Raw genomic sequence first — 14471 nt, 5'->3', positions numbered from 1 at the left:
AGGTTTTTGCAGCCTAGCACTGAGACACCTGGCTGGTTCCTGCAGAGGCAGCGACTGCTAGAGGGTCCCAGCTATTGTGCGACAACAGCACCAATTGGCATGAGTACTGGGCCTGGAAAGAGTCATGATCTGAAGCCCCCCCCCCCCCCCCCGGGGGTTTGGTATTGTAAAACTAGGAAAAATCCCCAGATAGTTAGGAATAAAGACTTATAGTGCCATAGTGAACAGGGGCACATTCTAAACACATTAGAAGCCCAAAGGAGGTGGAAATGACCTTGCCTACAAACCAGCTCCTAAAATAAATCCCCAAATGTTGGTCTCTGAGGCAGAGCCTGTAGTGTATCACTACACTAAATCACCAGTCCAGTTAGGCAAAAATCTATGTTTTGATGTTAGTAGCACCAAAGTGAAACCACCTTGTGATCTGTGGTAGGACTCAATATGAAAGTCTGCCCCTGCAGAGGCTTTTCTGGTGGCATCTCGGGCACCACATTTCTGCCAGTATAAACGGTCTTGGTGAACTGGTGTTAGAATAAAGGACAGCAATCAATCAGAATGGGCTCTTTTGCTTTGGTGTTTAATTTTCTGTTCCCTTATTCTTGAACCTGAAATTTTCATGCCCACTGTAGAGAATTTCTTTTGTACAGAAACAAAAATCCTTACATTATTTCAGTGAAATACTGAATGCTTTCCATAGTCTGTTCTCAGAATGGTATCTATCAAACACAAGCCATAACAGTATTCAGGAAGATGCAGGAATAAAGTTACAATGCTTCAGAGACGACATGATCCCAGTCTCAGCCTTCCAGATAAGATAATGGCATTCGATTTGGATTTTAAACCTTTCTGTGATTTACAGCTGATGACCCAGAAACAGTAACATTAACAAGATAACTGAAAAGACATTATAACCTTTTCCCCTTGGCTTCCCTTTCCTTTTCAGACTCAATCGAATGTCTCCCGGCATTAATGATCTACCGTCTCATTAAAGCTGAAAATAAAGCTGGTGCAGATGAAAGCTCCGCTGTTATTGTCCTCTGTGCATATCAAATTTTAGACTTCCATTTCCCCATATCCAGGAGGTTTGATGCCTTTATGTTTTCCTCCCATATGTACCAAAAAGCACACATAGTAGAAACCTTTAGGCCAGAGTTAGCCAATCACACTGCAGAACACAAAATCCTACCAACAGGTGTTGTTAGATGTGGTAAATGTTTGTAACAAATTATTTCACACTGAGAACACAATTTGATTATCATGTTTACAACCAAAAGTAATCCAAAGCACAAATACAATTAACTCCTTATGTTTGTTATTTTTGTACTGTGCTGGATTTAATCTCGAAGGTAAACATGAGTGTGAAAAGAAAGAAGGTAGTCTTGGCCTTACATTCTGGCTTATGCAGGTGCTTTCCATTGATTAGTTAATGGCACATAAGCAAGTCACAGTCTGCGGAATTGGGTCAGTTTCTGCTCCCTGTAAGGGCCTGAATCTCTCGTTCTTTGGAAAGGCAGATTCTACTCTTTGCTGGAGAAGCGTGCAGCAAAGATCCTGGCGATTCGGTCCGTCTCCTTCTTTGGCAGCTCAGCTGGTATCAAGTTGGTTTTGGGACGTTTGTGCTTTTGAAAAGAAATGCTTCTTGAGGTGGAGTCAGCCAAAGTTGCATCACTTCCTTTCTGGAAAGGAGATATGATCATCACTATTAATAACTTACAGAAGTGTATGAATAATAATGTGTATCCTTGTATTTCTTTCAATAACCTTTTATATATATATATAACTAGGAATATATAATTCATAAAACTTAGATTTAGCTTTAATTGCTCACCTTTTCCAAATCTAAGCTTAAGATAAGTTACACTCTTTCATTCACTAACTCTAATTTCTGTTTTCTGAACACACCCAAACATCCCTCTTTATACAATAAATACATTCCACAATTAAATTCACATCAGTAAGTGCCACATAAATTTCAAACCTGTTAAAATGCCTATTAGGAAACCCTTCACCAATTTTCTGAAAACAACATAAGTGTTTTCCATCCTTGTGGATCATACACGAGGGTTCCAAAAGGAAAGGGTGACAAATCTCATCTCACTTAGGGGTCCCTTTTCCAAGCTGCGGTAAGCACTAAAAGGGCTTACTGCGGGGCCTGCTGAAGTGTCCTGCAGTTAGTTTCAACTCTGCATGTGCTACCCACGTGCTAAAAAATATTTTGTATTTTTTGGCTGAGGGGGCGTGTCTGGGGGGGCAGAGAGTGGGTGTTTTTGTGCTAATCAGTTAGCACATCGGCATTGCTGTGAGCTAACTGATTAGTGCAGGATTAGCATGTGAGCCCTTACTGTCTTTAAAATAGGTGACGGTAAGGGCTCATGAATGAATTTTTGTTAATGGCAGCATGCTAACAGCAAAAGCAATTAGCTGATGAATCAACTTATCAGAGGCTATATGAGGATCCTAAGGAGATACTGTTTAAAAAGATCTAACATCTTACCAATGAGACTATGGAACAGGGATTTCTTATGAAAACTGAAGGCCAGTTTTTATGTTTTGTACACTCTAAGATCCCTATTTTTTTACATGGTCCCTAAACTCCATAAAGATCCTCAATCTCCGCCTGATAGACCAATTGTTTCCACTAGAGACTCTCTTTTGGAACATGTATGCAAGTACACTGATTATTTTCCCTTCCTATTTGAGAAATGTCTCATTTTTTTAAGCACTTTTGCAGTTAAATTGGTTATACTGGCAAAAAGTCGTTGAATATCTTCCTTTCCTATTTTCACGCACAATTGTTGGTACACCGGCTCAACTGGTGCTTGATTGCCCTGGATCTTTTAGGGGTTCCATAATGGAAGAGACAATGTTGTTTCGTACGTTGTGCTTGCTAGCGAGGAAGTGCATTTTGCAGGAGTGGACCTCATCAAGATCACCTGAATTTTGGAATTGGTGTAATATGATACACTTGCTGTTAACTTGGGAGGTGGAAGAGGCAAGGGGGTCTTTAAAGCGGAAAAGTCATTTTCAAAAGATTTGGGAGGGGGGTCTACCTGGCTTCTTTGTCCCCACGGGGAAGGAGCCTGATCCTTAATAAATTGGGAGATTAATTAGCAAGATCTGTTTACTTTTGATGTGGGAGTTGGCTACCTTCCCTGGAATTAGTTGAGATTTATTGCAAAGCGGGGATGGAGGGAGTAATCGTTAGGACGCTAGGGATACTGGATTGAGGAGACTAGTTGTACTGCAGCAGGTCATAAGGTTTACTTGGTACCTATTGTGACACTTATGTAGGGTTAAGTAGATCCTGGAGCTGGAACTCCGGACTGGGGCGTTGGAAAGGCCGGTGTGGGTGGGAACAATGGAGGGACTACCGATCCCAGCATCCTCGGGGAGGATCACCTGGACCCTCTGGAAAGGTTAACCAGTGCTGCAATGCCCCTAACTCCCAGACACAATACATGTAAGAATATGACCACCCTGCTTGCCATCAGAGAAACTGATATTTGCTCTAGTTCAAGAAGAATGATGGATACAATAGTTTTGGAAGGCAAATGTCTGCCTTAAATTTTTGAAATCCTAATTTGGCTAGTGCAAGAAAACATAACCAGTGATAATCTATTTGGTTATAAATTTTATGAAGACAAGGGGGTGGATCCCACATAGTTTGCAGGAAGGAGATGAAAGTTTGGCTCTTCTCCCAAGCCTTCAATGGAAGAAGCAACTAATTAGCTAGTCACACGCACAAGGACTAACACCAGCTGCACATACTGTAGCAGGACTTGCTTATCCACTCCTAACTCTAGCTGAGATTATTTTCATGCACCTTTTCTGACTCCACGTCCAATTTTTAAGTTAGAAAATAAAGGTGATTAACTCCTGTTCTTTATATGTTCCACTTCAGCTTATAACCTATACTGTCTAATAAGATGTTTAAAATGTACGGTTTGACATTGTAAGTACTACACTATGTTATGTATACTGTTATTGGAATATTTTCACTGTTGTTAATTGATTATTCCTATGTCCGGCATATTCTTGCTGTATACTGCCTTGGGTGAAGTTCTTCAAAAGGCAGTACATAAATCCTAATAAACAAACTATACAGACCATCTAAAAACACCCAATGATCCTGTCCTTCTCATCTGTGTAAAAACAATGTCTTTATAATGAGACAGTCTGCTATAAATTATACTTTCTAAAATGAGACAGAATGAGGCCAGGAAATTGCAACAGCGCTTTTCTCATATTTCTTCAATAAGACAATTATACCTGTCTGAAATTCATAACTGAGCTTTTTTGGTTGCAGATAGCATGGAATAAACTGCCATCTGGACTTAAATGATGGAGAATGTAACATCTTGGAGGAAACAACCAGAGGCACATTAGCTCCAACAGGCATTATATTGTAAGGGGCACAGGACATGTCTTACTGATCCTGTTATGTTGGTATTTTTGCTTTTGGCATAGTTGTATTGTAGTGTGGTGAACAGATTGTGATAACAATTTTATCTACCAGTAAGTATGTTTGCTTATTTTACCATTTTTATGTTTAAATCATCTTTCTTGAACAAGTTATGCACACACAAAAAAATCACAGTACCAAATATCCGTGGTCTTCAGAGTTGTGCATGATAAGATCACTGAACAAACAAGACATTTTTAATTAAAGAGAAATCCCCTTCCTCCACATCCACAATGCTGGGACACCAATAATGATGCTAGACGGTGGAAAGAGTTACTACTGGTTGAGAATCCTGCTACATGCAGCTGGCTGCAGAGTTGCCCAAAATTGCTCCCAGATACGTTGAAACTTCTCACCTCACAGTGAAGCAATGTCTGCAATGTTCAAATGTTACAGAGCCAACAACGATATCATTTGAGTATGCCACATTGCAAATGTTGGGGTGGAGGGCTCCCGTCAATAAAGTAAAACTACCTTCTTCCCAAACAACATGGCCCTGCAGAAAAAATTCTTCATGTCGTCCAGAGGCACTGGAGACAGAACTGCAAACACATCGAAGAGAACCAGTGGAGTGAGGGGAACTCTGCGACACCAATGGGCAGAGATAGATGGAAGCATCTGTGACCAAAATTGTGAGACACGACTGCAAGTCCAAACCATATGACTCAGGGTTGCCTGTTCCTTGTGACATTTCAAGCAGGTCCCGGAAGAACAAATGGATGCTTTCTACGCCTGGTAAGGAGAAATATAAAGGTGCAGCACACATTTATATTGTAATTCCCATAACAAAACATTCACAATCATGTGTTGAACCCCCAGAACACAGTCCTTCAGTTGGGTAGGTGATACATCCTGTGCCAATTCAGCAGACCACAATGTAGCCAATTTAGTATAAACCAAGTCCTCTGTGGTGTCCTGTAAATACAAGAGGACAAGATTCTGGGAGCCCAAAGTGAGTGCTGTGATAAGAGTATCCTGCAGATCTTTATAGAGATTTATCAGCCAAAGCTGCAAACGTAATGTGGCAGCTGAATATATCAAAACAGTCCGTAGGTGGCAATGAATAGTCGGCTTGTAAAGCCACAAATGGATTCAGTTTGTCATCATCTGTCAAGAGTGAGGTCACACCATGGAGGACTTACCATCCCTTCCCTAATAATTCCTAGTTCAAACGCCGCACTTAGGTCTAAAGAAACTGTTAGGGCAATCTAACCAGCGTTCAAGTGGGCATGAATTTTGCTAAGTAAAGTTGTAATGGTAGTTTCGTGCTAAAAACTTTACTAAAACCTGATTGCCTAGGATGTAGAACAAAAGACTTGTTCCAAAAAAGTAGAAAATTGCTGGAATACTATTTTTTCAGTGAGTTTTGACAAAAAACTAATTTGAGAAAATGGACGATAAAGGCAGTTTTCTTCAAAACTGGTTTCACAAGAACCATCTTCCAGTTGGAGAAACATGACCAGAGGAAAGGCCCAATAAAACAATTGAGAAAGCAAGGGGCAAGACAATGATATTACCCAATAGGACATTGGGAATAGGACCCACTGCACAAGTTGTCAGCCTCATCGAAGCTAACAACTTGGTTTAACATAGTGAGTGATGGAAGTTAAAAGAGGACCAGGTAATACTTCCCACAAAGCCTGGGTTAAATTCAGGAAGAGAATCAAGAGCAAATACAGAAGAATTTTTACTAGCTAGGAATTGAGCATGTAACTGTTCAACCTTAAAAGAAAAAAACTTAAGCAAAATTTTACTACTAACTACTACTAATAATCATTTCTATAACACTACTAGATGTACACAGCGCTGTACACGTTATATTCAGGTACTATTTCTGTCCCTAGAGGGCTCATAATCTAAGTTTTTGCACCTGGGGCAATCAAAGAAAGCTGGAAACAGACTAAGAAATGGTCTGTCCAAGAAGTGGGCCCAAACAAAATGTATGAGAGAGAAATAGGAGAAGACCGTGGAGCCATAACCAGGTCTAGAAAGTTACCTGCTGAATGGGTAGGATCAGAAACATATTGACAAATATCTAACTCTGCTAAGAGAGAAAGAAAATAGGCTACTTTACAGAGCAAGGGGGTGTTAACATGAATATTAAAATCATCTAAAATTAGAAGATTAGAAAACTTGCTTACAATTCCAAGTTAAGGTTTGATATACCACCCTATAGCTGGGCCTTCAGGGCAGTTTACAAACTAAATTTAATTAGAGTAAGTTACAGTCAGAGAAGAGAAGAGAGGGAGAGAGAGAAAGAAAGAAAGAAAGAAGAGGGGAACAGAAGGGTGGGGGAGGAACTCCATTTAATAATAGGAAAGAGGATTTAAAGAGGAGAGGGGGAAAATATCATGTACTGTCTATACAGTGTTGTCAGCTTCTGCTGGCCCTCAGTTTCTCAAGACAGATCAGGGTGAGCAAAAGCATCCTTAAAAAGAAAGGTTTTAAGGGCTGTGCGAAAATCAGCATGATTGGACAAGGAGCCCAGGGGAATAGGTAGAGAATTCCACAGGATAATGGCCATTACACTAAAGATCCTGGATCTGATGGAATCAAAACGGAGTAGACGTAGAGAGGGGATGTGTAATAAATTAGAGGAGAGCGAGCATAAAGATCTGAGGGGGGTGTAGGGAACTAGATGTCATGCCAAATAAAGAGGGGTATTAGCATGAAGTATTTTGTGGGTCAGAACAAAAGTCTCGTAAATAATCCGACGTGTAATAGGAAGTCAATGTTCGTCTATAATAAGAGGTGTAACATGATCAAATCTTTTGGAGTTTGTCAGGAATTTTACAGCTGTATTTTGGATTAGTTGAAGACAGCGCGTTTTGGTGAGGGCAGTACTGTGTAGAAGACTATTACACTAGTCCAGAGGATATAATCAGTGAATGGATAAAAACTCTCAAAGCATGCTTTGTAAATAAGTGGTGGATAGAGAAGAAAAGAATAGATCATCTTAAGTTTATAGAAACCACGCTGTATCACGGCAGAGATATATGCATGGTAAGTAAAGTCAGAATCAAACAGAACTCCTAACATTTTGAGAGTCAAATGACAAGCGATGGGGGAACCTGAACGGGTGAGAAGCATGGTCTTAGATTTTCCTGGGTTAAGCTTTAATCGTGAGGAGAAAAGCCAGTTGGAAATCAAAGAGAGCTTGTCATTGAGGGAAGTTATTGTGCCAGGGCTGGTATCATCAAGAGAGGCTATAATCTGGATGTCGTCTGCATAGATGTAAGCTGTGAGACTGAGGGATTGGATAAGACTTAACAGAGGAACAGAGGAGCCATATAAATGTTGAACAGAGTGGGTGCTAATAGAGAGCCCCGAGAGACTCCGCAGTGCAAATTATGCAGATCAGAGGTAGAATCATTCCATTGGACAAGATAACGTCTATTAGATAGTCCTGAAACTAAGAATAAACTGTATCAGTGATGCCTAAGTCAGACATGTTGGAGAAGGATGGTATAATCTACTAGATCGAAGGTGGAAGATAAGTCCAGAGGTAGAAGCACTAGTTTTGTTTTGATCTAAATGGTATAGAGTATGGTAGCAGTAAGATCCAGAAGAGCTGTTTCTGTACTGTGTGAATTTCTGAATCCTGTCTGATGGGGGTGAAGGGCATTGATTTTCTCTAGATAGTCATTAAGCTGTTGGAGGACTATGCGTTGTTAGCTTAGAGATGAAGGGGTGCTGTGAAACTGGATGATAATTAGAAAGAAGTAATGAACAAAGTCTCTGGCCCTTGGTTTTAGGAAAGATGCAAGCAGTTTTCCATGGTATTGGAACACAGCCAGTGGAAAGACTTTGAAGAATCATGGAATGAAGAAATGGGTCCAGTAAAGAGATAAATTTCTCTATGTAATGAAAAGGTACTGGGTCGAGAGGGGAAACGGTTAAACGGTAAGTGAGGCATCAGTCAACGATGGAAGATTAAATTAGGTGATGTGGCTGCCTAATGACTGATGAGCCTGGGGAAGATGGGAAAGTGGCAAAGTTGAAGAGGGGATGCAGAGGGAAAATAGGAGAGGGGGCAAGGGAAGATTGAAGAATAGAGATCTTATCCTGGAAATATGTGTCAAGATCAGAAGCTAAAGGTGAAAGAGAAGGCTCTGATTTGGTGGATGGCTGTACTGTGAGGGATCTAAGAATATGTTAGATTTTTGCTGAACGTGAAGCATTAGTGACTTGGACAGTATGCTTTTTTAGCCTGATAAATAGCTTGTTTGCATTGTGAGGCCAGTAAATTAAAATGATAGCAGGCACACGAAGAGGGGTTTTCCCACCAAAGTCTTTCATGATGTCAGAGCTATTGCTTTCAAAGAAGTAGGGGTATACCACTGGTCCTTTCAACTGCCGAGTGGTGGAGGAGGATGTAGGGAGAAGGGGAGTCAGGGTGTCGTAGGCTTCACGCAGCCCAGTGTTCCAGAGGGAAGCTTGCTCAGAGAGTTAGAGTTGATTGAAAGAGTCCGATGTTAAAGACAGATGTTCTAAGAGTCTGGCCTCTGTGAAGAGTTTCAAATTGCAAGAAGTGGATTGTGTAGGGGGTTGAAGACTGATTGGTAAAGGGAGGGGAAAAGAAAACATGGTGAGTCCAAAGAAGAGCAACTGGAGGATAAAGGGTCAGATTAGAAGACTGGGAGGTAGGGGAAATAACAGTGTCAAGTGTGTGGCCAGAGCAGTGAGTAGGCAACATGCTGAGTTAAAAGAGGTCTGAGAGTAAGTCAAGAAAGCCACAAGTAAGGGAAGATTATACAGAGTCTAGATGAATATTAAGATCACCAAGAATGATAGGATATGAAGAAGTAGTGGCTACTTGAGCAACGAGGGAGTGTAGATAAGCATCAGTTTGAGCTGTAAGTGGGGGAAGCACAAATAGTAATAAAACATCTAACAGGAAGTGGAGCTGAACCCGTAGTGCTAAAACCTCTATAGGGGGAGGAGTCGGGGAAGAACGAACCTGGGGCCGGGGGTAGGAACAATAAAGAATAACCAAGCTGCCGCCTCTCCTGTAAGTGCGGTGAGCATATAAGAAAGAATACAATGGGGGTAAAGGTTGTTTTAGGTAGGAAAGTTCAGAGTTAGAAAGCCATGTCTCGGTTAGAAATAGAATATTGAGTTGGGGTGTCTGAAGCAAGTCCCGGATGCGATATTGTTTGCCCCTAATGGAGCGGACATTTAGAAGATCTACGCGAAGGGTGTCAGGAAAGAACTGTAAAGGGAAAGGAATTTTGAGTTAGTTTTCCTTGTGATCAGGAAATACTCAGAATAAAAGCCTTATCTTCTTTCACCTGGTGAAAGAGGATCTGCCACATTGGCTTCTGGGAGGACAGTAGCTTTGTAAGTATTTTCTGATGCTGAGAGTTTGGACTTTATGGTCTTAGGGGGGGGAGGGTGGATTTGGAGAAAGATCATTATTTGGACTATTTTGAGAACCCACCAGTCTAAGGTTACAAGGGACCATTGATTTGAAAACATTTTTAGCCTCCCTTCTACTGGTAGGTCATCTGGAACAGATTGTGGTCTCATGCTATGTTTTATTGGAGGCAGTCAAAATCTCATCTCTGGTTTTGGTTGCAGAGCTGACTGGGGCTTCTGGGTTCTCTGTTGTCTGGTATGAGAGTGAGATCCCTGCCTAGCTTGAGATGAGCAGGAGGGTGACAGATACCCACATCTTTGAAGGTAACATCTCCACTATCTACCACTGATACCTCCTACAAAGGAGGTCAGGTCTGAGGAGGTGCTGGAGAGGGTCTTATAGGTGCTGCTATGCTGATGAGAGTAGCAGCTTCTTGCACTTTATCTTCAAAGAAATTCTCTCCATGGCATGGCACATCAAATCTAAGGTCTAAGACTCTCAGCCAGGCGAGTCTGTGGACACCAGTCCCCATCTCAGAAGCTCTTAATGCCAAATTGAAAACATCGTAGGTTGCATAGACTGTATTTTCTATATCCTTCCCTTAGCTTGCACAGTTTTTCCCCTAAGGAGTGTGTCTGCAAACTCCATTACATTGTGCACTATATCATACAAGTACATGAAGAGCTGATAGGATGCTAGGTGGAAAATTAACATAGAATTCTGGAAAAGTTTTCTCCCCAAAACAAAAATTTCCAAGTTTTTCTCCAAAGGAGTGAGTTTTGGAACTTTTGGCTCTTTTGAAAGTGGATTTGACAACCATAGAAAGGTGAGAAAGCTGCTACATTTCGAATCTGGGAGCCTTCTTGTTAATAGAAGGTGGGAGGATGCTTCACATTCTCACCTGAACCTCCTTCAGAATTCTGTAAATGGCACCATCAGTGTTTCCTTGGCTGGGTCAAGGAATTAGAAAATATCCAAAGTTTGGGCCCTGGGCTCCTTCTTTATCTCTAACTCAAACAGGATCGACTAAGCCATCTCCCAGAGTGGAGGAGTGGCCTAGTGGAGGGTGGTGGACTTTGGTCCTGGGGAACTGAGTTCAATTCCCACTTCAGGCATAGGCAGCTCCTTGTGACTCTGGGCAAGTCACTTAACCCTCCATTGCCCCATGTAAGACGCATTGAGCCTGCCAAGAGTGGGAAAGCACGGGGTACAAATGTAACAAAAAAACCCCAAAACCTAATAAACAAGAATTCCTCTGATAGAGGCTTATGTTTCTTGTCAGAGGTAAGGGGGACCTGAAGGAAGACTCAGGGACCCTCTGCAGACAATGCCTCTGATTTCTCATCAGACTTGCAGGAGTGCTCTGAATCAGACTAACAAAAATACCACATTAGAGAAGTTGAGTTTCTGCCTGTATCAGGGTCAGGCCTTGGCCAAGGGCATCAAGACATTGAAGTGCCAGCCAAACTTCTGACCCTTATGCACTAGAGATTGAGACCTGTGGGTTGACAATGAGGGCTTGGTGTCAAAGTGTCTCCTGCAGGCAGGATCAGTTGGATTGCCTCCTCCAGTCTTGACACTGACAGTGTCTAAACAGCAGCATAGTGTCAAGCAAAAAAGTGCTCTATCATCAAATGTCTTCATGAGCTTCTCTTTGAAGGCTGTCATCGACAAAGGCATGGGCATCACAGTAGGAGTGGCCATGTCCTTCTGAGTTACTTAGGGTATACTGGAAGCAGGGTCTCAGATCTGTGGAGGTGAGTGTACCCTCTCCAATGCCAGAAAGGATGAACATTCCTCACATCGAGGGCACTTGGAGAACACTGGTGACCTTGGTGCCTCGATGCTTTCAGCACCATGCTTAGATGAGACGTGATGTTGAAGCATCTCAGCCTCTACCTAATATCCAGCAGTATGATCTCTCAGCACCAATGCAGATGAGGACGAGCTCTGACTTTTATTTGTATGGGAAATGGAGTATGACCAATTCTGATGGCTTCTACTGATGCTTGATGTCTAGGGTAACTGCGACACTCTTAATGTCTATTCAGTCCCAGCTTGTGATGTCGATGTTAATGGACAGATCTTATCTGTGCCAAAAATCTTCCTGTGTTGTTTCTCTTAGCCACAAATTCCTTTCTTTGACATCTGTGAACATAGAAAACAATGAGAGGGATCATGGTTGGGCTGCAGGCATTAGCTATGCATACCTGTTATGGATGTGGCTCTGTTGCACCAGGGGCACTTCTTGAAGCAAAAAAAAAAAATAGCTGCAGTGAAATTAAACAACTCAAAGATGAAAAAGGCCTACACAAAGTCAACATCGAAAATAAAGGAAACTTCAACAATTGAAAAATCTAATTAGGGAATCTACTGGGAATAGTAGCCTATGACAGCAACAGGAACTCACACTATTTTGTTGAACTTTTAATGAAAAACTTGCTGACAAGACTACAACAACAACAAAACACGACCAAATGACTCTGCAGAAAACATAAGATTATATGTGTATGTATATGTGTACGTGGTAGAGATGAAAACCGTAACAGAATTCAAAAATGCGTGGGATAAACATAAAGGAATCCTGTTCAGAAGAAATGGATCCTCAGAAGCTTAGCAGAGATTGGGTTGCAGCACCGGTGGTTGGGAGGCGGGGCTAGTGCTGGACAGACTTCTACGGTCTGTGCCCTGATAATGGCAGATACAAATCAAGGTCAGGTATACATATAAAGTAGCACATACAAGTTTATCTTGTTGGGCAGATTGGATGGACCATACAGGTCTTTTTCTGCCGTCACCTACTATGTTACTATGTTAATGTGGTCCCGTGTGACAGTGGCAGACTGGTAATGGTTAAGTTGTCTCAAAAGCTTTGTAGTTCAGTGCTGGCGAAAAGTTGCCACACAGGGCTCCATCATATGACATCACCCATGTGTGAGGATTGGTATATCCTGCTTGTCCTCAGAGAACACCTGATGTGATGCAATTCTAGTAAATGCAATATGTTTGTTCCAGTTCAAGAAGGATTGTGGTTAAAAACATGTTAGGAAAAAAACAATGCTGGGCTTATTTTTCAAACTTGAATTTTAAGTCATTTCAGGAAATATAAATTATGCTTGGATATGCCATTATTCAGGGACTGAATTTGTAGAGAAAATAAAAGCAAGTAATTGGGAACAGAAGTTCAAAGCTGTCTGCTACTCACTGCCTAAGATATTCTGCCACACATCAGAGCTCCTCAAACTGGAAACTGGACTAAACGAGAATTTCAGAGATGTATGCAACATTATTTCTGACAAACTAGCATTCTACACATTTCCTGTAGTTTTAGATGGATTCTGGATAAATATGTCCAGTCAGCCATTCAAATTATTCAGCAATGGAAAGTTCTGTTGCACTGAATAGCAAAAAAAGAATATGGTGTACTTTTGAATACATTACAAAAGAATGTTATTGTTGTTTAAATACTTTACTGTACCCGCCCCACCAAAAAAAAAAAAACCCAAATGCAGCACAAACATCCCCCAAGGTCATTTAGGCTTTAAAACCTCGACCCTCCATGGGTTAAAATTAGTTTCCCTCAGTCAGAGATTAAGATTTGCAGCAAAAACAAAGCTATACACCTCCTGTGAAAACATGTACAACAATCTTTTTGCATGAATGTATTGGTATGTTTTTTTGGCTAAAACAAATACAAAAATGTACAATTACCACTTGGTGCATTTGCATACTCCCCTTTGTTATTTTTGTGAAGAGAAAATGTTACCATTTAAAATTAGCAGTGATGCCGCAACATAAATTAGTATAAAAAACCCATCCAACCTTATTAAATAAGGGGTCCTTTTACTAAGCTGCAGTAAGAAGTGGCCTCAGCGTGCCATTATGTGGGTTCTCCCCTTGCACTAAGCTGTCATGGACAAAACTTGAAACCAGATATTCCATGTCGATGCCTGGATATGGAAGTACATGCCATACTGGGACAGACCGAAGATCCATCAAGCCCAGCATCCTGTTTCCAACAGTGGCCAATCCAGGTTACAAGTACCTTGCAAGATCCTAAAACAGTACAATACATTTTATGCTGCTTATCCTAGAAATAGGCGGTGGATTTTCCCCAAATCCATTTAAATAATGGCTTATGGACTTCTCTTTTAGAAAACTATTTTAAACTGCACTAAGCTAACTACTTTTACTACATTCGCTGGCAACAAGTTCCAGAGTTTAATTACATGTTGAGTGAAGAAACATTTTCTCCGATTCGTTTTAAATTTACTACTTTGTAGATTCATTGCATGCCCCCTAGTGATAGTGTTTTTGGAAAGAGTAAACAAGCAATTCACATCTACCCATTTTAATCCACTCATTATTTTATAGACCTCTATCATATCTCCCCTCAGACACCTTTTCTCCAAGCTGAAGAGCCCTAGCCGCTTCAGCCTTTTCTTATACGGAAGTCATCCCATCCCCTTTGCCATTTTTGTTGTCCTCCTCTATACTTTTTCTAATTCCACTATATCTTTTTTGAGATGCGGTGACCAGAATTGAACACAATATTTGAGGTGCGGTCACACCATGGAGCGATACAAAGGCATTATAACATCCTCATTTTTGTTTTCCATTCCTTTCCTAATAATACCACACTGAGCAGAG

General features: G+C 41.2%; 1 protein-coding gene across 1 annotated transcript in view; it reads right to left on the bottom strand.

Moving 5' to 3' along the window:
• Positions 1–1503: 1503 nt before the first annotated feature.
• C2CD3 (C2 domain containing 3 centriole elongation regulator) overlaps positions 1504–14471 on the bottom strand; it is a 374295-nt gene continuing 361327 nt past the window's right edge. Inside the window, exon 33 of the mRNA XM_030200012.1 lies at positions 1504–1676. Within this exon, the coding sequence (XP_030055872.1) occupies positions 1518–1676 (159 nt within the window). The 3' untranslated portion in view covers positions 1504–1517. The remainder of the gene's footprint in view (positions 1677–14471) is intronic.

Source organism: Microcaecilia unicolor, chromosome 4 (assembly GCF_901765095.1).
Source record: "Microcaecilia unicolor chromosome 4, aMicUni1.1, whole genome shotgun sequence".
Classification (NCBI taxonomy): Eukaryota; Metazoa; Chordata; class Amphibia; order Gymnophiona; family Siphonopidae; genus Microcaecilia; species Microcaecilia unicolor.
The sequence above is the reverse complement of the archived record's forward strand: the minus strand, read 5'-3'. Positions and strand labels throughout refer to the sequence as shown.